Source organism: Medicago sativa, chromosome 5, assembly GCF_051527215.1.
Source record: "Medicago sativa cultivar Bolivia chromosome 5, Bolivia_mono, whole genome shotgun sequence".
In the NCBI taxonomy this organism is placed as follows: Eukaryota; Viridiplantae; Streptophyta; class Magnoliopsida; order Fabales; family Fabaceae; genus Medicago; species Medicago sativa.
In genome coordinates, this window is record NC_140753.1 from 19,078,602 (window position 1) to 19,105,148 (window position 26,547).

At 35.0% G+C, this 26,547-nt stretch overlaps 3 protein-coding genes and 1 long non-coding RNA gene across 8 annotated transcripts; 1 reads left to right on the forward strand and 3 right to left on the reverse strand.

Moving 5' to 3' along the window:
- Positions 1-885: 885 nt before the first annotated feature.
- Positions 886-3,492, reverse strand: MSP2 (microspore-specific promoter 2). The gene is made up of 4 exons (XM_085714226.1): positions 3,337-3,492; positions 3,077-3,223; positions 2,182-2,379; positions 886-1,216 (listed from the first exon to the last, which is right to left on the reverse strand). The coding sequence occupies exons 1-4, from the start codon at positions 3,412-3,414 to the stop codon at positions 1,040-1,042; spliced, it is 600 nt and encodes a 199-aa protein (XP_085570352.1). The 5' UTR covers positions 3,415-3,492; the 3' UTR covers positions 886-1,039.
- A 1,047-nt stretch (positions 3,493-4,539) lies between these two features.
- Positions 4,540-8,960, reverse strand: LOC146920785 (mitochondrial carnitine/acylcarnitine carrier-like protein). The gene is made up of 3 exons (XM_085714227.1): positions 8,753-8,960; positions 6,180-6,571; positions 4,540-5,369 (listed from the first exon to the last, which is right to left on the reverse strand). Exons 2-3 carry the CDS (start codon positions 6,569-6,571, stop codon positions 4,868-4,870), a joined length of 894 nt encoding a protein of 297 aa, XP_085570353.1. The 5' UTR covers positions 8,753-8,960; the 3' UTR covers positions 4,540-4,867.
- Positions 8,961-13,730: 4,770 nt separating this feature from the next.
- On the forward strand, positions 13,731-15,450 carry LOC146920786 (uncharacterized). Its single transcript, XM_085714229.1, has 2 exons — positions 13,731-15,190; positions 15,300-15,450. Exons 1-2 carry the CDS (start codon positions 13,799-13,801, stop codon positions 15,309-15,311), a joined length of 1,404 nt encoding a protein of 467 aa, XP_085570355.1. The 5' UTR covers positions 13,731-13,798; the 3' UTR covers positions 15,312-15,450.
- Positions 15,451-16,132: 682 nt separating this feature from the next.
- On the reverse strand, positions 16,133-20,498 carry LOC146920787 (uncharacterized). Of its 5 annotated transcripts, none has more exons than XR_015011909.1 (8): positions 20,328-20,498; positions 20,019-20,055; positions 19,735-19,793; positions 19,519-19,647; positions 17,189-17,322; positions 16,812-17,106; positions 16,607-16,712; positions 16,133-16,501 (listed from the first exon to the last, which is right to left on the reverse strand). It is a non-coding gene; the product is annotated as an uncharacterized LOC146920787 (long non-coding RNA). The 5 variants fall into 5 exon arrangements; XR_015011911.1 differs by having other exon boundaries at positions 16,812-17,109; XR_015011912.1 differs by having other exon boundaries at positions 16,812-17,109; positions 20,158-20,498.
- Positions 20,499-26,547: the final 6,049 nt, after the last annotated feature.

Sequence of the window (26,547 nt, forward strand, 5' to 3'; positions counted from 1 at the left end):
TGCTAGTTTAATGGCATTTCACATAATATCCACAAATATCATGTTGGCCTATGTAGAATTAGATTGAGATTTCTTAAGTAAGGTTTCAAATTCAAATTTTATGGATGAAAAAATTATGGTTAAATTCTTTCTTGACTGTGAAGCTTGTAAATACTTCACACTTTGTTTTTCAAATCAGTAGTCCAATAGTACAGTTTGAGACATCGAATTAAGTAGTTCTATATTGAACGCCAAAAATTTAATCTCCAGAATTAACTTGTTTCTCTTCCTTAAACAAATTAATCACTATCATTTCTCCATAATAATTGTAAAAAAAATAAAAATTCTATATAATAAAACAAAAATGTTTCTTGGGCACAAAATCTGACATCAACACTATAAGTAGATAGTTTTTCAACTTCTATATTATTTCTTATCTCTAGTTAACATCCATCCTACATTTGATTGAATCACAACAGGATTTCGTGTTTTTAGTGAAGTCACGAATACTAACTTCTCAAAATTACGGCATAAATACGTCAAGACGTGCTACCGTAGTAGCAAAACGTGGAACGAAACACACTATTAGATACACGGTGTCCTACTTTTATGTGTCTAAGTAACACACCTCGTAGAAAGATTCTTCAAACTTATAAGATATAACTAAAAGATGTACAAAATTCAGAGCCATTCAAGAGATGAGATCTATGGCATCCCCCTCATTCAATAATTCAACTAAAATAATTAGAAACAATAGATTGTCTGAATCTGGAAGGAAATGTGAGTCTCACACAGTTCACAATTTCACATGGCCATCCTGTCCCTTAAAAACTGATCATGGTTCATTTTCCCAAGCACACTATGCTTATACTATATATAGAATTAAATACTAATACTAGGACCAAATGAATCCACCAAAATCCAACCACACATACTTTATTATTAAGGAATAGTACTACTAATATGTAGAGAAATCAACCACAAGGAGTTCAAACAGCAACAAGATCAATGTCTACTAATTAAATGTAGTAAAAGAAATTATAAATAAATGTTAAAATCATTAATTTTTACAGCCTAGTAGGTTAAAATGTGGCCAACTAATAGGAGGCACAATTTTCTTTTCACCTTTGGGTTTCTTTTCACTCTTCTTGCCTTTTTTCTTTCCCACCACTACCACTTGTTGCTTATTAGTAGAACATGTGGTTTTCGTTTGAACCTTCAGGATCTCTGATTTTTCCTGCATCAATCAATATAGTTTAATTTTATGTCAAGTTAACATTGATTCTGAGATTTGGTTCAATAATAATTTGCTGCATATTTAAGATTCTGTAGCCATATATAAAAATAAATATCTAACACTAACACAGTCACACAAACACTAGATTTGACATTGACACGTTAACATTGATAATAATTTAAAAAGGAGAAAAATTAAACTTAATTATATGTATTAGTGTCGTGTTGGAGTCAAACACCAACACGTGTCGAATATCATACATGTCTTTAATCAAAAGTTAAATATATAACCACTCTTAAGATGTTGTGCAAGGTAAATAATTGTGAAAAAGAAAGGTTATAATGCACATAATATAGTATATGAAGTTTCTAGCGAAGGATATCCTTTTTTGTATCATAAACTATTAATTGCTTGCATGGCCTTATGCATAATCTATATAGATACAACCAAAAGGGAAAAGGTAAAAATATATAAAATACTAAAAGGTCCATTCATGATGCCCATGATTTTTTTCAGCACAGAATGTGGACTTCTTCTGGCCAAAAATCCCAATAAATTTTCATGTTAGTAATCTTGGACCAAAACTCAGACTATATAGTATTAAAAATATCTTAGTGACTTTGAGTATTATTGTGTGAAAAAGACATATAATGTTATCCTTTTCTCATATGTACCACTAGAGATTACTATTTGTAGTATCATTCCTAAACAAGACAAAGTTCCAATGTTAAATACTCCATGCACTCATAGTACCATAAGAATTTAATATTTAAGAAAAAGTGTATGAAATTTAGTTTGACTAGTAAGTGGTGACAGTACAATAATAAAATTTCGTATTAGAAGCCTATAAAGTATAAACTATAGGTAGAGTTTGAAGTTTTCCATCAATTTTATAAAGGAAATTTATTCAAAGTTGTTCAATTCACACTACTTTTCTATTAGAGTAATGAATTTGTTTATTTTACCTTCAGTGCCAGTGTGTTGTTATGATTCTGAGGCATTATTTCTTTGTCTCCATTATGATTTGGAACATTGTTGAAGGTTGGAAATGAGTAACATACTTCTCCCTTGGATCCTTGGCTGGATGAAGACTCTCCAGAAGCTACTGTGGAAGCACGAGACAGAGGATTGGAGCTTCCACTTGAATCTATCTCTACACAAAGCTACATATACAAACATGTACTCAATGTACATTTCCATGTTACTAGAACATTGAAACTTTAGAATAATTAAATTCATGTAATGTTGTAACGTGTGTATGTGTGTGTATAATGTTATGACAAATGGTTTTCCACAAAATGATTCTAATCAATATAAGATGGAACTCAGTCGTTCCATCTTTATCAATTGTCAAAATTGGTATAAAATTAATTTAGTGAATACATAATATGAACTTTTCAATCTCAAATCAATAACCGAGATTGATGCGTGTTATTTTTACTGCAGGAAATTTGAATCTTTAGATTTCTTGTTGTTAAAATTTACAACATTGAATTGTCATTTCACACGATCTTTAATTTTAAGAGAGAGATTCAAGTAAATGACTTATTTGACGTTGTAAATTCACTAATTGCATGGTTTCTTGATACCAAAGAATCCAAATCAAATTTTGTAATGCAAGATTTAAATTTCTGAATCCATGCAACTACCGATTCGAAATATCAGACGACTCATATTTTAACTTTGTGACAATATATCAGTCATATTTAATTATATGAATAATTATACCATTAAGCATGCATATTAGTAATCAAGACATAGACAACATGCTGGTGATGTCATATTTAATCTAATTATGAAAAATGATTTGGTTTTAGTAAAAAAAAATGTTGAATGATAGAATAGAATATAAAGTTAAACCTGAAAAAGCCTGTTTTCAAGACAGGCAACACGATCCATCAATGTTCCTTTAAAGTAAGCCTCTTTGATGGATGCTTCAGAAGATTGTTTTTCAGCAGCAGTAACAACATTGCTTCCACATCTTTGTTTTCTTTCTAAATACTTCATCTGTCACATCAAGCCCAAAAATACACATAAGAAAAATTAATTTGATACATGTGACAAAATTGATTTTCTTATGGCAATTGTAGTAAGAAGAAATTAATGAAAAATAAGCTCACAACGAATTCCAAATGATCGAGCCTAGCAATGAGAGGGATTGAAGAGGAATCATGAGAAGGTAGTTTGAGATCATCCATTTTGGAATGTCTGTGTTATGATAAAAATGTTGTGTTGTGTTATGTTACAATAAATGTAGTGATTTATTTCATGATATATATTTCATGTTATTACATATATATGACTGATTCCCTCGTATTTTTTGGAGTAGCGACATTTTTTGAGACACCTCACTAGTCATACATACATTAGTTAGTTTGTTATGCTGTTATTGTTATGTGGCAAAGACAATTTCTCTAAGTATCTCCATTCCATATTTATGTGAATGCTTCAACAAAAAAAACGTGTCACATTCTTTTTGGTCAAGACCTACGAAACACGGATATATACACAGACACTAGACACGATACAGACACGGACACACTGACACCGCTAATAATTTGAGAAAATCACATAATTTAGTGTAATTATATATGTCGGTGTCAAACAGGACACGTGTTCAACACTGAGACACGTCTAATCCGAAGAGTGTCGTGCTTCCTAGGTTAAGACTAATATGTTCACCAAGATCCATTATGGGCTTATGGCCCAAAAAAATTTTTTTAGCTAATATGACCCAGATCTTATATATGAAATTAAAATGTTCAAGTTCTAATTAAGGAGCTGAATCAAACCGCTCACTAGCTTGATTGAGCCGAATTTAAATTGCATATATATGTTCGTGTTGAACTTGAGATGAGTTTTGAATTGAATCTTATTAAGTTGAGTCAGGTTGAACCAAGTTCTGACTCATTTACAACCTTAACCCAAGCTGATGTAGTGAAAACCAAGCAAGAGACCGTTTTAATTATGGGGCACACATGAATCAAATTGCAGCACCAAGTGTTAAAAATATATCATGAAAAATGCTAATTAGTACAAAAGTAATTTTGTCAAAACAGGAAAAAGCTGTGTGTTCAGTTAAAAAAATTATATTTTTCTAATATTTTGTATTAATATATTAGAAAAAGAACAGAAGCCACACCTCTATTCATTCTTGCACTAAAACCCTGCAGATTTCTAACTTCAGCCTCCTTATAGCAACAGTAGCAACATCAACTTCATCTTTTCCGAGTATTTATGCAGTTACATAAGAAATTTTAAATTTGTGTACATTGTCTTGAAAGATGAATCTATGTTTCTATCAATCTAAACTGCTAATAGGATAATGAGAAAACAACAGACGCATCGTATATATTTTATTCACGTGTTTTAGCCATGTCGTATCTTAATTTTTGAAAACTTGATTACATCCGTATCATTCAATGAATCCAGGCTTCTAAAAGACAGCTTTAAATAAAAGGTTGCTTGCATTACCACTGGTAAAATAATCATTCCTTGAAGTAACAACAGGCATAAGCCATTGTGGCAATATTGCACTGTATGAAATGAAAATGCTGTAGGATTTGAAAAGAAAAAAAGGGGAAAGAAACCGGAAACGTGTTGATTCATGGTACTCAATGGTATGCCCTATGAAGCTTGCTTATAAACTAATCATCCTAAAGCTGATCTTGTCATCTCATATGCCAAGAAACATGCTGCATTGGCAGGAACACTTCTGCACATTGCAGGACCAAAACCCTTATAAAGACCTTTAAACCCTTCAGTAGCTTTTATCCTCCTGAAAGCATCAATTGAACCAGAAAACTTTGGATTTTTGTAATCATCAACTTGAATGACACTCTTAATAACATCAGTTGGATACACCATAAACCAAAAAGCAGCTCCAGCCAAGCCTCCGGAAAGCATCAGAGAACCTCTACCGAGTTCAGAGGTATCGGTGCCTCCTGCAATTAATTGCTTTGTTGCTTCATATACACCAAACATTGCGGCATTTCCAGGTATTTCACGTGCCATAGTGGGAACTAACCCCTTGAAAAGACCTTTTACGCCACCTTCTGATTTGAGAACATGTCTGGCTACATCCATCGGTCCACCGTATTTCACTGCCAATGTTGCTGTTCCTGATCCAGCTAGTGCACTCTGTGCTTGCAACCTGGTATTCATCGTGTAACAAAATATTTAGTTAGAAGAACAATATATATTTTTAGTACAAATGTTTATAAATAATAATGTGAAATGTAAATTTAGGAAAACTTAATCAAGACTAATCTGCAAGTCAGAGTTATTCTCATGGTCATTGATTTTCATGTCAACCATCAACCATGAGAGAAATGATTATATTTCCTTAAAATGAGCCCCTAAAGAGATGAATCAGAGATTACTAGAATCTGAGATTAGGCCTAACTCCACTCCGTCCAATAGCTAGTTCAAGTGGCTAGGAATGTACACACCTTGTGAAGAGTAAAGACTATTTTGACTATATACATCTGTTGGGTATGGCTCATAATTTACTGATTAGTGGCCAGATCGATCGTGTGGATGAGTAGTTAACCACAAGTTGTGCTTTGTAAACCCTAAGCTTGAACAATAGAAAGTTACTGCAGTCTAAGACGTATGCATGATTGGTCAAACTCTGTGATCAAATATCATGTCTTCTCTATTTTCGTTTTACGTATCTTTTATTAATTTTGAACCAGGGTGGCTGTTCTAACAATATCTCTATGGGATCTCAACACACCTCTCACGCAGACACGCTGGGACATCTAAATCATGGACAAATGTGGATGGCTCATTAACATAGATGTTAACAAAGAACAATAAACAAAGGTTTGCTCTGGCTAGAAAGTTATTACATGACAGGATAAAGTAGAAAAACAAATCAGAAAGAAATTGATAGAAAGAATAGAAAATATACTGCGAGTAAATCATGAAAATTAAAACACCGTCATCAGTGGCATCTAACCTGCATTTGATAAGTTCAGTAGGGCAAGCTAGAAAGGAAACAGAAAGTCCAGCTGCAGCTCCACAAACAACCTGCTGATTTATTGTTAGGACATCACCAGGATGTGACTTCAACAATGCTTCCATTTGCCCTCTAACTGTAAACAGGACAGCATTGAAGGCAGCTACTGTAGCAAGTGGTGCTCCCATACCTTTGTATAATCCGCCAGGACCTTCAGCTGCTATTGTCTTCTTGACAGCATCAATTGCACCGGAATATTTCGGAACCTGACCAGGAAGTGGTGTAGGCTGGCTTTGGAGCTTGACCTTTATGGTGTCAAATGGATGACCAACTATCAGTTGTGCTGCCCCTCCAATAGTTCCAGCAGTAAGGTCCTTAGCCACGTCTCCCATCTGAAAAAACAAATTTTTTGTTCCAAGTTATATTAGATTTTCGATAAATGAATGAGAGAAATAAGAAATATAATGATAGTCAAATTTGACGATAATTATATTTCTTATTATGCTTGATATCGACTTAATACAAAAGACTAAGACTTTTCATTAAATATCCTGAAGAGGTTACGGAAATAAGCTAAAAACAACTTCTAGACATGTCATAAACTATTTTTCATAAACTATCCCGAACAGTCGCAGAAGTGCTTATGTCAGTTGATGAACTCAAATAAGCTAATCCAAACAGGCCCTAAATACGAATCCCTACTTATAGGGATATAAGACTCATAATCCTATCATAAGTAAAATGTGTGCAGGAGGAAAGCTCAGCTTCGTGACATGAATGTACAAGACGGGCATACAATTTTGGACTAAGAATACCAAGTTTTTAAACGCCTTACAATTAAATGCAAAAGATTCAGCTTGAATAGGTTATAACAAAACAAGTATTTTGCCTTGGTTTATATATCCTTTGTTCTTTCGGAAACAAATTTGAAAGGTAGCAACTGAAAACAGAAACAAGAGTACATACCATGACGTGGAAAATTTTCAAAGGTGATAAGATTAATTTCAAGCTTAGGCATGTATAAAGTACTATCACAAACACAAGAAATTATCCTTTAGGCAATCTGAGATAACTAAACAACCATTCTTGTATCTGGAACGAGGGTCATATGGAGAGTTTTATATATCATAATTCACAGATAAAACTTTTACAGCCAAAGAAAGTACGTGCTTAGAGGATAACTTTCTAATTTGCAACTGAATCTCTGCTTAGCAGTAAGCAAAATTGAGTTTTGTAAGTTTATGAGTATATGTTACTAGCCTGACATGAGCATAGTAGAGATAATTTGTATAGTTGTTTAATTAGCTAAAAACTACTCCGCATAATTTTGTATTTCGGCTCTTAAAATCTGAGTCCAGTAATAAATCTAAACAACTTCTTCCAAGAGAGATATTTGTCTATCTATTACTTTGGTGAGGGCAAAAATGTAGCAGGTATTATGATCGGAACATAGAATTGGGAGATGACATTCAAATTTGAAATAAAGCAAATTAAGAGAGATTCCGTGAAACAAGGCAAATGCATCTTAGGATCAACATCAACTGAAGAGTCCGAAACAAATGTTTCTCTTCAACCAGTCACATGAAAAGCAGTATATGACATTCACAAGAACCATATCCCTTTTAGCACATCCATCAAATACTAGATGCCAAAGGGCCATTAACTACAAAGATCCCAAAAAAATAGCAGTTTGTTCAAATTTCGCAATGCTATTGCATTATAGCACCTCTATAGCTCCTATTGGACAATACTTTGTACTAGATGTCTAAATCTAGTATCATGTAACAATAGCAAATTGTTCAGATTCTGCTATGTTACGGTGATGCTAAAGTCTCTATTTGACTACACCGGTACAAAATGTGCACAAACAAGGAGGTACAAAAACAACAAATAATGAGAATTTCAAACTTCAATATAGTACAGAAACAAGGACACTCCATCTTCCACTCTATGAAAGCGACACTCTATCTTCCACTCTATTTGTTTCACTAAAACTAAATAATCACAGATTGCTTGAAATCGACTCCCTCTTTAAAGGCAGAAGTTCTTAAACACTTATAATCAACACCCCCATCCTAATATACTCCCTCCAGTCTTGTATGTAAGAGAAAATTAGATCAATAAAAGTTTATGTATCCGGTCCAAATTTTGATCAAGATACATAAATTTTTGTTGACTAAACTTTCTCTCATATAGAAGACCGAATGAAGTGTATATATCTAAAGGAAGAAATCAACAAAGAAAAAGGCGGGGATAACTGAAGTGGTTTTTTTTTTTTTTTGAAGGAATAACTGAATTTTAATTCATTCAAAGAATCACCAATAAATTCAATTCATAACAAAATATAAAAAATGTTGAGAAAATAACATTAATTCCAATATAAGGATGGAAATAAAACAATCAAAGTAGTGATGATCTAACTAAATTAGATCCAAACAGACAAGAGTTTATGGCCCAAACAAACAATATGATAAAGTACAAATCAGGAATCTGATCATGGATGACATGTCCTTAAAAGTAAGGAATCTGATCATAGATGACATGTCCTAAAAGTAAGGGGAAAAGAATGTTACCTTGGTTTATTGAATGGGAGAAAACAGCAATGTACGTTATAGCAGAAGGGTCAAGGGTGAAACAAAGAATGGCTGAAAGAGATTCTTAGGAAATTTTGGTGAATGGTAATTTTGCAACACACGCGCGCGCAGGGTTTGTCAGAAAGTGACTCTCTCAGCCAATAAGAGTTAAGTTAGTGGACTCTGACTGGACACACACACAAACGTCAGCATGTGATTGTCACCAACTTGTGTTTAAGGTATAACAAAGAGTGTTATGTTTGGTCCTTTATGAAATCCCAAATAATCAGCAAATTTATTGTGATTGATGCATTGATTCCATATTTTAAGCACGAGAACAATGTGCCGAAGGTATTTTGGGCCCGTTTGGATTAGCTTATTTTAGAGCTTATATAAAACAGTTTATGCAAATAAATATGTCTTTATGTATTATTTATAAGTTTTTAAGGTAGTTTATGAGGGAAACAGTTTATGAGAATACGATTTTCGTTAGTGAGAACTTATAAATTAAAATAAAAACTTATTTATTTACATAAGTTTTTCATAAGCTTAAAATAAGCTCAAACCAAACGGGACCTTTGTACATGGTTTTTAATGAAATTCTTAAATGTGACATTCATTATTTGATTTTTACTATTAATTACATTATAAGGTAAGTGGTTGTACTTGTATGATGTAAAGAGATCACCACGATTGAAAGTAAAAAGAATAATCTCCACCAAATATGAGATTTCATAATAAAGAAAAGGTATGGCTAATGCCACATACACTCTTTAACGATTTCAAAATAATAAATTATTCTATAAGAAAGTCAAATATTTTAATATATGATGCATTGATTACACAAATTTTTAAAATTTGTGTTTTTTGACAAGTAGCCTAATGGCTAGAAATTCACCTTTACAAGATGAATAAGTGGGGTGTCTGGTCCCCGCCAACTAAACTATGCTCACATGGAAGGAAAAAAAATTAAGTTCCTAATCACCTAAGAACACACACTAAAGTACATGACATCAAAGTTGCCCCAATCATATTGAAGGTAATGCTATAATATTAAAAGTAGACCCCTAGTTAAAAAAATACAATATTTTTTTTAATTTTATAAAAATAGTCATATTTCGGTGCTTGTGGAGCCCCTAATCAATAAGATAAAAAAATACCATTACTAATGTTTTCAGCGGCGAAGCTAGCACAATTTTTACGAGGGGGTCAAATATAAAGAAAAAATAAAATATATTTTTAAAACTAATATATGAAATTTAATCAATAATGAAAATAAATTTACAATAATTTTTGCTTATATTTAATGAAACGACAACGAAGAAACTAATATTATAACAATGATTATTTATAAAAGTTGAACTCTATAAAGTTTTAAGAAGTCAAATTTATCTATAATTGACACTAAATTAAACAGATTATCAATATTTTATTAACATTATCCCTCTTTAAACCAACAAAATTGTTTGGAGTAGCCAAGTAATATATTAATGGGGTAACCACATACAAAACTATACTATTTTTTCAAGTTTTGTTTGAGTTTTGTTTTGGTTTGTTGGTGGGATGTGTATGGGTTGAACATGGCACATTATTCGGTCCATTTACATTTTTTTTTTTGAAGGATCGGTCCATTTACATATTCGTGCATTTTTTCACCTCGGACAAAAAATAAGAAAGTAGTTTTTCCTGAAAGCTTGGAGAATTGTATAAAAATCAAGTTGTTACATATTCGCCAGTAACTTTAAATTTTTTTACAAAGTGCAATTGTATAATGCTTTGTTACATATGGATTCTAAAGCATATGGAACACAACTCAGACCTATATTGATCATTGTTATTGTAAAAGGGGTTTATGAGTTTACTTGATTTGAGGCCACTTTTATGTAATAATCTCAAATTGAATCAAATAGGTTAAAAGTGATTCTGTATCACTGCAACACTAACATAGTACATGTAGGTTTGAAACAAACAAACACAAGAGTACTAAATGAGTATTGTCCTATTGAAAGGGGAAAAAATCTATGACATGCCATCCTTGTTTGTTACTAACTGAAGTTAAGATTTGTTGGGTGGCTGTACTTTTTTCAGCAGTTATTTCATTAACTATTTTATTAAATCTTAGTTTATAGATTCCTTTCAAAATAACTTAAGGTATATCGAAATAAAACAGCTTCAAACTACTAGTTTCACCACCAATCAGCTACATAAATAAATAATGCATCCAAACTCCGTATAGCTTCTAGCTTTTTTTTTTAAGCGTATAGTTTCTAGTTATGGACGATTTGTGTCACCACAACACAAGTTTTATCAGCTCAGATTAACACGTAGGTATTAGGAAGAAAAAAAATCAATTCAACGAACTTGTTCCTTTGCATAAACTTGTTGCTTCAACTCACATAAAAAACCAAAAATAATTATTGCTGCATAGAATAGAGCTATAATTGTTCTCATAGCACTTCTGTTGTTGTATCTAAATTAAGTACAATTCTATAATAATAACGTATACCAAAAAAGTCGGAGTCAATGTAACTAAAATAAGTAGAATATCAAAATAAGTAGAATATCAAAATAATCACGTCATAGCTCCTCGCCTTAGTGTAGTGACAAAGAGCTTGCATTTGATTGCTCCTCGTACCGATCGGTACATGAGGACAGCCTCTATGTTCTCAATGTGCTCATCTAGATTTGAAGTCCCATCGTATGAGTCCATCAGGGGTGGTTTTTCCAATCCGTGAGGGATTGGGGTTTCTCTGATGCGGTGAGTGAAGGGGCCGTAAGTATAACGACCGTCTCGGGCATCTCGTTCATCATCAGGGCTGGATGAGGAAGAGGACCAAGAACGTCTGTTTCGCCTTGGTGGAGATCTTCTCGGGGGAGACCGCCTAGGAGGGGAGCGCCTTGGTGACCTTCTTCTTGGTGACCGCAGTTCGCGGCTAGGAGTTCTCACGCTGACTATGCGTATGGGAGACCTAGATCTGGAACGGCGGGGGCTTCTTCCCCTTCTGTTACGCGGTGGGGAAGGAGTGTCACGGATGTGGATCAACTGCCTCTTTGATTTTTCAAGTTCGGCGATGCGTCTGTTTTGCTCCTCAGCTAACGTTATTTGACGTTTAACAGTGCGGAGCAGGAGATTAATTTGTTAATCCATGGAATTATCGACCATCTCTTCGGGCCGTGGAGGGCCAAAGAGTGGCTACTCCTGCGTCGTGACAACTAAGTGGGCACTTGTTGGAGTGGTTCCTCTTCGTGGACTAGGAGCATGAGAGGGAGAAGTCGTTCGTCCGTCCTAGTTAGGACGCTGGATAAGGCTCTGTAGTCGTGGTGTAGCACCGTTGACAACCATGGTTTTATATGTGAAAGTTTTGTTTTTTTGTATGTAAAAAACGGGGAGAGTTTATTACTTCCCACAGAAGGCACCACCGATCGTACCTGACCAGAAGGTGGCTGCCGGTGCTTGGTTAAATGCGGTGGTTCACGGTGGTGAAAGAGTTCAGGTGAGCATTGGACCGAATGGGGTGGGTACCTGTAGACACTCCAACACTCAAGTCAGTATAGGTTTAGAACGAGGGGTTTTAGAGTGAAAGAGATTCTACCTTGGAGGCTGCGAGGAGCCTCCTATTTATAGAGGTGAGTGAATGCAGAGCCGTTGTAAGGTGTCCAGCGGTTATGAAATCAGTAGAAGTGTAACCGCCGGTGAGATATTCGCGGGAACGTGGGAAAGAGACGTTACTGTTCGTTTGAACAAATCTCAGTTGCTCTGAGCACCCCCTCGCGGAGAAGGGGTGTTTGCGAGTAAGTTGCCAAATGCAACATTTGGGTCTGGTTTGTTAATGAGCCTAAGCACTTAAACCCAAGTCTTTAACCGTCCGAATATATGTTTTTTTTTTTGAATTTTTGACTGTTTTTAAGAATGTTAAATTTTTATTTTTTTTACATAAGAAAGTTATATTCTTGTTGTTATTGAAAAAGATAATAATTTTGATTATATTTGTTATATTATTGATAAAAGATAAAAATAATTTGTTTTTTTTAAAAAGATAAAAATAATTTATTATTATTTAAAAATCATATAGATTTTATTCGAAAAATTGACACCGCGATAGCAAGAAGCAGTGTAATTAGTTTTTTGTTTGAGGGAAATTAGTAAAATTCGTTTTGTAATATGTCAATATAATTTGTAGGGGTGGCAAAACGGGTCTGACCCGCCGGGCCGGCCCGTTTGGCCCGCTATTTTTTGTGGGCTGAGTCGAAGTTTTGAACTCGCTTTCTATAGTTGGCTCGGCTCGTCTCGTTAAAATACGGGGTGGGCGGGGGGGGGGGGCGACTCGCTTAACTCGTTGGAAACGGGACGGGCACGAGGTGTGGCTGGGCGGCCCGCTTAACTTGTGTTTCAATTTGTTATTTTGAGTCTTATTTTATGTTTTTGGATTTATTTTGGTTGTTAGATATATTTTGAGACTTATTTTATGCTTTTGAATTTATCTTGGTTGTTGAGTTTATTTATTTTGAGACTTATTTTATAATTTGGTTGTTGGATTTATTTTATGTTGCGCATTTGCCTTATTGCTATTAGTTATGATGTTAAATTCGACAATTTGATAATTATCTTGTTTTTCACAAATTTACTTGTTTCCTATTCTTTTATATTTTTTTACGATAAAAGCAACATATTTTTTTTTTGTAACAATTAAGTTGTAAAAAAAAATTTAAAAAAAAAGTTTTTGTTTGGCGGGCCGGCCCGCCAACTCGCAAGCCCGCCCCTAAACGGGGCGGGGTGAGATTTTGGACTCGGTCACAAAATTTGACTCGGCTCGTCTCGTCTCGTTTTTAGCGGGCTTAGACGGAGCGGGCCTAAATGGGGCGGGCCGGCCCGCTTTGCCATCCCTTGTGCGAAGGGTTAAAAAAATAAATTGTGCAAAGTGACCTAATAATATGTCAATATATATATATATATATATATAAAGCTTTTTTTTTATTTTATTCCCAATTCATTCATTAATTCATCCGAGAGACTCGACCCCAATCGGCAGCCCTCCCAACCTCACCATGACAGAGAATATGGTAACCGATTGTTATTTACCCGACGAGTGTTTGGAGGCAGTGTTCGGATGTCTCAAGGACAACCACTGTTTGGAACATCTCTCTCTCGTTTCCAAACGGTTTCTCACCATAAGCAACGATTTCCGATCATCTCTCGTTATCTGTGATCTAACCCTTCCTTTCCTCCCCCGCCTCCTCCACAGATTTCCCAACCTCACATCCCTCGACCTCTCCCAATTTCACGGTGACCTCAATGAGCTTCTCAACCAAATATCACTTTTTTCCTTAGACCTTATATCGCTCAACCTCTCCAATGGATCTGTGATGCCCGTCAATGGGATGCAAGCTTTGAAGAAAACTTTGATCTCTCTCAAATGCTCCAGGATGGCTCGTCTCGGAAAAACCAACCTGCCGCTCATCCTCAATTCTTTTCCTTTACTGCAAGAACTCGACCTCAGTTTCCCAAATTGTTATGTTGAACTTGATTTGAAATTGAATGAGGTGTCTTTGGCCCTTCCCAAACTCCGTAAGATTAATCTCTCTGGTCATTACATGTCAGATCAATCACTTTTTTATTTATGTAAGAACTGTGAATTTCTCCAAGAGATCGTTATGATACGCGTTTTTCATTTAACTGTTGAGGGGGTTGCTTCCGCTGTACGTGAGAGACCAGGTTTGAGGTGTTTGTCTTTCACCATCACTGAATCAGCAGTATTAGCATTAGAACTACCTCATTCACTTTTCACCTCGTCCTTGTTCAGTTTGAAGGGTTTGACTTGTCTTGATTTATCATTTTCGTGTGTCCCAGATAAGCTCTTGTTATCTCTTGCAGAGGAATGTCTTCCTTTGACCAGTCTTGGTCTCCAAGGTTGCTTTGGCTATACTTATACTGGAATCTTTCGTTTGTTATGTAAGTGTCAATCTTTTCAACATTTGAATCTTCAAAAGGCCGACTTTCTGGGTGATCAACATGTCGTTAGGTTGTCTCTGTTTCTTGGCAATTTGATTTCTATAAACATTGGTTTTTGTAGTAAGCTCACGGAATCAGCATTGATTGCTCTAGCTAAAAATTGTCCTTTACTCACCAATATAAACATGGAGGAAACTAGTATTGGCAGAATGAGTTTGGAGAATCCTAATTTTTCGATGGATTTCGTTGTAAGCCCCCAAGTAAAGTCTCTTCATTTGAAGGGCAATGCATGGTTGAGGGACGAAAGTGTTCAAATATTTGCTACCTTTTTCCCAAATTTGGAGCTGCTTGATTTGAGCTCTTGTTATTATATATTTAATTGTGTTGGTAAAGTTTTAAGGACAGGTTTTAATATTAGACATTTTAGCTTAGCCTCCTCTTCCAGAGCAAAGTTAGTTGAGATGAACTTTGCAGTTCCCAAATTAGAGGTATTGAACTTGTCCGGCTCCGCAACTGATGATGATGCACTCTTTGCAATTTCAATGAGTTGTTGTGGCCTATTGCAACTGAACCTAGAAAATTGTTATGATGTCACAGAGAAGGGAGTGAGGCAAGTGGTAGAAAAATGCACAAAGCTGAGGGAGATCAATTTGGGGGGTTGTCAAAATGTTGCTGGCAATGTTGTTTCTGAGATGGTACTTTCAATGCCATCATTAAGAAAAATAACAATTCCCCCTTTTTATCATCCCAGTGATCTTGAAAGGGAACTCTTCTTGCATCACAGATGCCTTGTTTGCTAGTATTTTGGAAGTGCCCCCATTGAAGTATTAGATGTAAGATTTTACGTTCCAAAGTTACTTCTTTGAGATTTCTTTAATTGTCAATTTATCTTTGTTGCATTTGCTTATATGATAAATGCCTAAGTAATTGTGTACCATAGTATTTTTCATAGGCAAAAATTCTTTCGAGCTCATTTATCTTATTTATTTGAAACATTTTTGTTGTTGCTTGAACATGTGGGTTGCCTTGCTAAGTGGTATGTATATGCTGAGGTTGAGGTTTAAATGTTTTGTGTAGTTGAAGAAACTAGACGTCTACCCGTGCTGCCGCACGGGTCAGATAAAGTTAAGAATGTATCTTGAATCAATGTAAAATTGTCAATGTGGTGATTGTTTGATTTTGCTAAAATATAGTTGAATTAGTGTGGTTAATTTGATTTTGTACATACGGGTAATATTTGGTCGACCACGGTATCTATAATGTAACTTATTGTGGAAGAACCGTAAATAAATATAATAACCTCGATAACCTCCAACGGAAATTAATAGTCCTAAACATGTGTCTGTGACAATATAGCATAAGAACTCAGAAGCACAATTTAATTCCATATAGTTGCAATACCATTATAAAACGATTTGGATGAAATAGAATTGATATGAAAGCAAGGTGAATTAGCATTCAAGATAATTGACATCAGTTAAATCAGTAATTTTGTACTCACGAAATTACAAAGCCTGAATTATCAAATAATGCAGCAATAGTGCTATCCATAAAAAAGTGCAACACATAGTAAGTTCATCAGTGTAGATAAAAGCCACTTAATGCTTGCCACCGAATCGACAAAGTCATGGACAATTGTGAACACGCAACGGCCGACGGCATATGTAAAAAACATGAAAAAGATGGCAAAAACTTAAACAGGGGGGACAGTGTTGCAATTGGAACGGCATGAAAAAACCAGCATTAAGTTATCACCAAAAAGCACCTTGCAAAGCTATGGATGTGTCATCAATTTTCACCTGCAATACAGGCAAATGATTTAAATGTGATTAGTGGTTATGTTGTTTACAGGAACATAACTAAATAATAATTCAAATGCTTTATTATAATATTGCAGTATTTACCTTTAACGCAACAGCAACTTGTATGACAGTAAAATGCATTCTATTGCCTTCAACTTTATAAGTACGATCTAGCAGCCTCTATATTGTCATTCATAGTAATAATGTCCTGGACAAACGCACAAACAACTTAATATATCAGCTGCAACCACTGCGAGAAAAATAATGAACAATGTTAATTTCTATTAATTATTAGTTCAGCAGCTACCTGTTTATGTGTAAATTTATCGTAGGACACCAACAACGTTGATGCATCGTTACAAATTGCGGAAGACTTCTTTATACACCACATTTGATGTAGTGCTCATACAATTGCCATCTTCATCCAACAATAATACCTTCAGTCCGTTTCTTGATGTAACTCTCGACACCGCAACATATAGTTGGCCGTGGGAAAAAACCGGTTGAGGAAGATATATTCCAACTTGTTTCAACGATTGCCCTTGACTTTTGTTGATCGTCATTGCAAATGACACCGATATAGGGAACTGCCGACGCTGAAACTGCTGAGCCAAAATGTCACTAAATGAGTAATTTGAAAACCAATTTCTAGTCTGCTGAAGCATTCTATAGCAGACCACCAACCTCAATCAATTAATAAGGACCATCACTTTATGCTTTCAATTCCACAATAGCTAGGAATTCTTCAAGGCAATTAACATCAGACCATATACTTCAATAATCAGATCCTAAAAATCTCAACATACCAGCTTTGATACCTACAATGGCAGTGGAATTATAGAGAAAAAAGAAAGGAGAGAACAAAAAGTATCAAAGTACAGACTACCAAAAGATTTGGGTTTGAAGAAGAACAAATTAAAACCATTAGGAGTAATAGATTTGATAAGATATAAAATTAAAATCACAATCAAAAAGTTTGATTAAAAACAATCATCAACAATGAGAGTTTTGAATAGTAATTCTTATCCACTATGAGATCTATAAGCGTACATTTTAAGTATCAAAATGAACACGTCAAGATAGCCACTATTAGAAAGCATAAAAAAATAAACTCATGCTCAAGCAGCCAAAGCCAAACACATAATCGAATCAAAAATTTCTGAAATTTTGTGGTCTCAACATGATGCATATCATAAAAAGAAGGTAAAGAGTTCACACAGCATGATTGCAGGATCAGGTACATGTAAACTGTAACAATAAATTGCCAATCTTTGAAAATAAAAACACAACAACCCATTATCAGGATTAACTAATCAAAATAAAATAAAATAATTGAACCTATCATGGTCACAACATGATGCTTAAGAAATAGTTGCAATACTCCATCGCCACAACAATTGAAGATAGAACTAACGCATCTCATTGCCCCATCTTGATGCAAAATATACATAAAAGAACTTATATAATCTTAGCACTCTCATCCCAAAACTGCACCAAACTACATATAGTTAACATTAGAACAATTAAACATTATTTTCAACAAAAACATGAAATCTAAATGCTAATAACCTGATTGTATTCACACTATTCAAGCCATGCTTGTAAATTATATACCATTCATTGAAAACCATGTCAGAGTACTTACCATCCCTGTACCTTCAAGTTCAAAACCAATTGAGCATTTGAAACCACTTAGTTATGTGGTTTTTAAATGCATTAGAATGTAATTTTAAATACATTGTACAACATGATTGAAGAGTTGAATCTATCAAGGACCTTTATTCAACACCATTCAAAAATAAAAAGTGGTCCCTTTATTCAACATTTTGATAGAAATTGGCTTCTTATAACAAAATGGCTTCCTAAGTGGTCCCTTTATTCAACATTTTGATAGAAATTGGCTTCTTATAACAAAATGGCTTCCTATTACAGATTTTTGAGCAGATCATAAATAACACACTTCAATAAGAGATACCTCCATTGTTCTTTAGGAGAAATGACAGTCTTTGTTCACAATTCGGGTATTATTGACGATGGTAGCCCACTCTATGAAATAAAACATGAAAAGTGAATGGCTAAATTAATCGCCATCATCTGTTTTAAAAACATTGGGAATCACAATCATCAATACGGATAGGATCTTGTCGGGCAATCTTGTAAAATCTTTCCCCTAAAATGAGAGCCCACAAATCAAGACTCTAATTTTAATTCAAACTTAATCAATCCTATGACATAAATAATTCAAAATTAATCATTCCATATCTCCAATAGATGAAAGAACTACAACAAACATAGCTTCAGTTATAGTAGCAGAAACTACTATAGTGAGTTTGTTGTCTCAACTTGAACAATCAACAATTTGATCAATTGCCTCTAGATTTGAAAATGAGAAAGCCCATTTATGAGACAAAGAAATCATGTGACTTGTATTAACTACACAAATAGTCATCAAATCACCTATAGTCAAATTCCAAGTAAAAATGAAGTCTGCTACATCTAAATTCAAAAATAAAACCAAGGTGAGCCTTTTTGGAAATCTTAGCCTGAAATAAATGTATTTTAATAACTAATAACAGTCACACCCTTAAATAATAGATTTTAGAGTTAAACCCAAACATCAGTATTTTCTATCATAAAATACTGAGGAATGTTCATTTAACGTACTTATGCACATACATCATTTTCATGGTGAAATCATAGTGAATATCACAGACGTGTATATTTGACTCTAAAGTATTTCAATCACCAAATGAAAACCAAAACTATCTAGCAAAGTAGTGCAGGTAACATCATAAAAGGAGGGAAAAATTATATTTGGACATCATAATAGATTATAGAAGATTAATTAAATAAATAGCTATTAATTAGACAAAGAGCTATTAAGCACAAACAGAGGGAAAAAAACAACATGCATAATTATTATGTAGCATGAATTTGAAATCATATGAGAAAGAACTATGATAGGGTGAATTTGAAAGTAAGCATGTTTGCAGAGCCAAAAACGATACTTATACCTTTAAGGATTATCTCTGTGAATACACTGCTGAACACCATCAACATCAAAAGCCTCCCCACACGCTCAATCTAAACTACAATACCTTCTGATCGCATCAGATTCAACCCCTAAAACTCAAAGATCACACCTGTTGGGACCACAAAATGAAAGTGTGAAGAATGGTAGAGTGAAACAAAAAAAAAGGTATATAACGAATCAAAGATCAGATTCATACTTGCCGACAACTATTTTTTTACCAATTTTCATTCTCAACAGCAACCATTATTTTCAAACCTGCAGAAATTAAGTCTCATCATTCTTTGATTCAACACACATATGAAACCAAAATGACACAAACTAACAAAAGAAATTATAAAAATGATATACACTTGTACATTTCATCGCAGCAAAAAAGTAGGATCTTGGCCTTCTAAATATGTTACTAATTGGGTAACCTTCCAAAAAAATGAAGAAAAAGAGAAGAAAAACCTTAACATAATGACAGTGAAATGAACATACCTGCAAACTCAATGTCCACATTTCTACGAACAAAGATCTGTACATTGTAAAACAAACCTACGTATCAGTTGTAAACACGAAATATTATTGAGAAATCGAAAACCCATACCCATGGAAAATTAGTCATAAACATACTCACAAAAAGGGTAGAATAACCCGATTTATTTTCAACTCAAATTTTAACCATGAATCAATTCACTCAAAATCAAATTTTCTCAGCACATAAGCAAACACGCTTTGAATCAAAAACCACCCCTCTCAGCTACCTAATTAAACCAAAAATCAAAATTTACTAAGTTGGAGTTTAACCAAACAATAGCGACTCGCAGATCGGAACTTGGTGGAGACGCTCTACCCCTGCCATGCGTTCCTTTGGTTCAGATCTGGTTAGGGTGCTAAGTTGATAGAAGTGTGAGGGAGTGAAGTGAGATGGGAGTGTAGAGAGAGAAAGAGGAAGAGACGGTTTCAAAATACAGAAGTGAAGTGAAGAGAAAGAAGCCCACGTTTTTTAAGTTCTGTATTGAGCTCTGTGTATAATAAGTGTTGTTATGGTTTTCCAATGTGAAATTCAAATTTCAAATTTTAGGAGTCAATTTTTAAGAAGTGAGATTTGATCAACGGCTGAAATTGATTGGAGCCAAAAAATTTAGGTTTAGGGTTAGCAATTAGGGTAAGCATGTTTGCAACCATTAGATATAAAGGATGTATCTTTTTCACACCCCTCTATTTATAGAAGTTGGATTAGAGATTAAAAAGTAGTGGGGAAGTTGAGGAAGTCCTGGAATAATGGGAACATGGGTTATGGTAAGTGATATGCCGAGGTCATCTCATACGTGGCCGAGGTCATTTCATTCTTGGCTGAGCAAGTGGTTCTTGTGTAGATTTTTTATCTTTAAAACGTGCACAAATTAATCTTGGAATTATTCTTGGCTGGGCTAATGGTCCTGGAATTAGTAAAATTAAAACTTTTTTTTTTATCAAAATAAAGAAATTCAAATAAAATAGTAAAGTTTTACGAATAAATAAGATAAAAATTCTGGTTTTTTTTTTTTTTTTGCCATAAAAATTCTGGTTTTTTTTTTTTTTTTTTTTTTGCCTATTTTGATGTAAGATCCTAAATCCTAATGTGCTGATTTAGGGATATGGTCATGGGTTAGATTTCGGTAGGATACATACGTGCAATTTTTTGAGAAAAAAAAAATGCCCCGTCTTGTTGTGGCTTGTTGTGGGTTGCAATTTCAATACGAGTGAATGGGTGAAAAACCTCCCCTAAAATTGTAACTTTCGTCAAAAATCTCCTGATTTTTAAGAAACTTCAAAAACCACCCATAAAATTGTCAAACGTTAGTCAATTACCCCCTCTGTTTGTTTTGGTTGTTAACCCCTATGACATGGCAGTTAACTGTACACATGGCACCTCTACGTGGACTGAACGTTATGCCACGTCATAGGGGGTAATTGACTTTTTTTTTTAAATTTGCTTTCTTTTTTAAAAAAAAATATGTGTAATTATAAAATAACCAAATACTCCCTCAAATTTAACACTTATATGCAAATACCCCCTCAAATTTAAAATTTATGTAGCAAATATCCCCGTAAATTTAAAACTTATGTGCAAATACCATCTTCAAATTTAAAACTTGCGTGTAAATATCTCCTTAAATTTAAAACTTATGTGCAAAATACGGGGGGGGGGGGGGGGGGGGGGGGGGGGGGGGGGGTGTTAACGAAAGTTACAATTTCGGGGTTTATTTTTACCTATTCACTCATTTCAATACCCATACTCGAAGTTGTGAAAACAACTTTTTGACTCCGGAGCTAGTGCAGTCCACGATCCCAAGTGGCTCGTTGGTGGAGGCATTTTTGCACCGGCTTGTTTCATATTGTTTGAATGAGGCTGAACTCACATGTTTGGTGAGTAGAGCTTTCAAAATTTTCTCTACAAGTCAGGCCGAAATTTTGGTGTCTCGCTCTTTTTATTGCACTAAGCCGCTAACGCATGTAAAGTATGACTGGTATGAAATTTTAATTTTGATTAAAATTAAGTATAAATGTTTGTGATTTTCAAATTATAAAAAACCATATTTATCTTTTTTCAATGACAACAGTAATTTAACAAATAGTATAATATAAATTCTTATCTTTTTTAATACCACCAACAATATAACATTAATATAGAGAAATTTGTTTAAGGTATAATTGGAATTATAAAAAATTCAATCCCTTCATATATAATATTGATAATATTGTTATCTTAATGGGATTTATTTATTTTTAATTAAAATTTAGAATATTGGTGTGTGAACATTCACAATCAACAAACTAGAGACGAGCAAAAAAAACTTGAATTCAAATCTTTAAAATTATCAAATGAACCCGTCCACCAAAATTGAAGCAGGCCCACTAACCAACAACTCACAACAAGGAAAACGGCAACAATAAGCATCAATGACCATCAAACGAGTTGAAACAAATGAGACATTTTGTCAAAATCTAATCTTTTATGTCCAGGCATGGACTAAGAAAGGGACGGAAAGGTGAAGCTCCATGGCAATGAAAAACCAAAATAAGCACCGAGCATGTGTGCCTTCAAAATAGACAACGAGGTACCAGTGGAGGATTGAACCTAGTTGTTTTGACTGAAAATGGAGGAAATAAAGAAAGACGACATCTAAACTATCAGTAAATCCAACGACTGGTAGTGAGTTGAATACGTGAGTGCAAAATTTCCCTAACTGCAAGCGATCTGCATCCATTTATAAAAGTTGTAATTTCTCAGAATAAAATTTACACACAACTTTTTTTTCCTCGTGTTGAAATTTTTTATGCCCAAAAAAAAAATATAACTACTCAATTTGTTAAGGATATCCAAAATTTACCACACATATATGAAAATAATATTCCCCCGATAATAGGATTTCTGGGAAATTTAATTCCAAAGGTAATTTTTCAAATCTTCGAACAAATGCACCTTGAGTGTTGATAAATTGATAGAAAGATAGATAATATATTTTTGTATGTTTCATCACAAATTCGAGAAAGTCTTACGGTTACATGCCTAACTCACAGAGTTTCTCCATCAAAGTTGTTTCTTCTCGCTCGTTTCCACGCCTCTCACTACATCTTATGTCAAATTCTCACAAAGTTAACTAGAAGCAAACATGATTGTACTTGTGGTGAGTACAATAGTGAAATCTAGGGTTTAGATTGTTTATTAGATGTCTTAGGAATGATCCCAAGGGGGGTATTTATAGACCTTGGTGGGCTTGCTTTTGCATGACTTAAGCTCCAAGTAAGTTGGGCTTTTGGTCTTTTGGGCGGCTTCCAGATGCTTCTAGAAGCTGGTAAAGACGATGCTCTTAAGATGACGCGCCTAATCCTCCGGGGCCCTTCTAGAGGGCGTTTAAGCTCTTTTAAAGGGCTTTGAAGCCTTTAGGAATATAATGATGGTCTGCAGCCCCCAAGCATGAGACTTGGGACAAGGCGAAGTGATGACTAAGCAAAGCAGTCTAGATGATGCCTTAGAAGGGCGTGCCCGTTTTTATAGGTACCCTTAGGAGGGCTTTTAGAATTCCCTTAGAGGGTGTATAAACCCTTTGGAGTTAATCTGATGGTCCACAGCCCCCCAAGCACGAGTCTTGGGACAAGGCGAAGTGATGAATTTGTAGGTTTGATGGCTCCTATCCGTTATTATTGTGCTTCAGACGTTTTTTACGGGGCAGTGCCTTTCATAAGGGCATGCCCAGGCTTCAAGAGGTCTTCTGGAGGGCATTTGTGCCTTTTAGGAATGTACATGGTCCACAGCCCCCCAAGCACGAGTCTCGGAGTAAGGCGAAGTGGTGATGATATCGAAACTTTATTCTTTTTAACACTTCTTCTTCTGTTCTTTGAATTTTGACTCTATATTTTGATGTAAAACTTTTCCTATTGAGTGAATTGTTAAGGCTTATGGCGTCCAAACATTCTTTTCTTTAGGAGTATTTTGAGTTGAACTCTTTGTAGGTTTGCTCATATTTTTCCTTATGAAGTAGATTTTTTCTGTGTCAAATTTTATTTTAGCGTTGATTTTTGACGTAGTGGGATATGTTGGAATCTTTGCGAGAGGCCGCACTAGAGCCTCTTTGAAAAGGTTGACGTTCTGGGCGACTTGACTTTATCTGAGCCTTTTAAAGGGCGTTGTTTAAGCTTTTTTTGGCTTGCATAAGTGTAGAACTCGCCGTGTCAGAGCCTTGTACAAGGTTGATGCTTTAGGCTGTGCAGAACTCATTGTGTCAGAGCCTTGTACAAGGTTGACGTATTAGGCTCGCTTGATTGTAGAATTCGCCAAGTCAGAGCCTTGTATAAGGTTGATGTTTTAGGTTCACTTGATTGTAGAATTCGCCAAGTCAGAGCCTCGTACAAGGTTGTTTTTATTTATATTCCTTGCTTTGTTTCCTGAGCCTTTTCTATTTATAGAAAGATCGCGTGTATTTATCTCATAGTTGTTGATTTGTAGTATATTTCGTATTGCCTTTGGCATTCTTTCTTTCTATAATTCCCGTCGTCTCGCAAAGTGAGAATTTTGAATAGAAACTGGGGATGTTGTCTTTGGCGTTTTAAATATTGATCTGGTGGCGGCTTGATTTTATTTGAAGTTAGGCGGGTTCGCATTGGCGTATCCAGGACCCCGAGTCAGGGGGTGCAAACTTTTCGTCTTACAAAATTCTGATTTTTTTCTCATAAGAAAGTCGTATATTTTAGTCTTCGAAATATCTCCGTTCTCACAAATAATCACTGCTATGAGGTAAATTTTGGTTCAACTTTTAAATTTTTTAATGTCTTTTTACGAACATTATTAAAAAGAATATCAGTATGAACAAGTGGTTTAAAGATTAAACAATTATTTCATTAATTCTAATATTAACCACTTTGAATTGAAGGTGTATGAACCGTCAATACTTTCTTAAAGGATTAGGCGCCCTCCAGAAGGGCCATTCTTACATATTCACCACTTCGCCTTGTCCCAAGACTCGTGCTTTGGGGGGGCTATGAATCGTCATTATATTCCTAAAGACCTAAAAGACCTTCAAAAGGGCTTTTAGACCCTCCTAGAGGCCTCAACGCCCTCCAAAAGGGCCCTCAGACCTAAAGGCGTGTCCTTCCCAGGACGCCGCCTTTATTCGCTTCTAAAAGACTCTAGAACGCGCCCAAATACCCAAAGCACCCTTATTACTTGTTGCCCAAGTAACCACAAATCAGGCCCATAGAATGCTATAAATACAACCCTTGAGAGCATTCTCAAAGAATCCAATAATCAATCTAAATCCTAGATTACGATACTGAACCCTAGTATCCCTTATTGTGCTTTTTACAAGTACAGTGTAACATCATCAATAATAGATTAAGATTTTTTTTTTTAAAAGGAATAATAGATAAAGATTGTAGCCATAATCTGGAAAGTGAAGAGAAAAAGGTTGAGAAAAGGAGAAATCAAAGAGTGGTATCAACAAAAGAATATTATGAATAATATATATTAAACTTGCATAAGGAAGGTAGCACGCGTCTCAAAAGTTAGAGATCTTTGGGGTGTAAGTGCAAATATTTGAACTTAAGGTGCAGAACAATAAATCCATGGTGGTCAGAATGCAAAAAAGTAAGGATATTAGTACAATTTATAGAAGTTCAGGGTGTGCAGGTGCACACCCTCATGCTACACTGCATCAGCCCCTGCGGGTTCGTCATAGCCCCTTTTTGGTTTCAGAGCCCCCTTTGAGGGTTGATTTAGATTCCAGAGCCCCTTTTGAGGGTTGGTTTAGATTCCAGATCCCCCTCTGAGGGTTGGTTGTAGATTCCAGATCCCCCTCTGAGGGTTGGTTGTAGATTCCAGAGCCCCCTCTGAGGGTTGGTTTAGTCGTCGCTTTGCTTATGTCGCTTGGTCGCAGGTTAGAATAACTTCACGTTTCATCTTCAAGCTCTTAATGGTGGGACCGTTGCTTCTACATTTCATTCTGGCGTGTTGTTTGGTGAGTTCTTCCTTTTGTTTAATCTTGTCCTTGGATGGCTTGTTTGCCTCTCAAACCTTATTTATCTGAAATATAACATTACTTCCGAACTTTCAAAATAAAGGAGTTTTAATCATACTCAATCCTATTTAATGAGAACTAATTACTCGTTGTCTTCCTCCTATTTAGCTTGCTTACGTTTTTTATTCCTCATTCTCTCCTCTTCATTCTCCTACTAGGAATAAACATCTTATTCGATTTTACTCTTTTTGGTTCTCTTACTAACTTGGGACTATCTCGCCCATTAACTTATCATCCTCCTATTAAATCCGAACTAACTCGCTCACTCCATTATTCTCTATGTATTTACTTCCTCCTATGAAGTTGGAACTAAATATTTTGCCCAATTTTATTCTTCTACGTGGGTTTGGTGCTTTTAATCTATTATTTATGTTTTTACTAAGCAGTTAGTTTAGTTCGTAAAGTAAGTGGTACATGAGAGGGTTCCCAGGAAAGAGAGGTGGGTCACTTGGACCACTTAAATACCA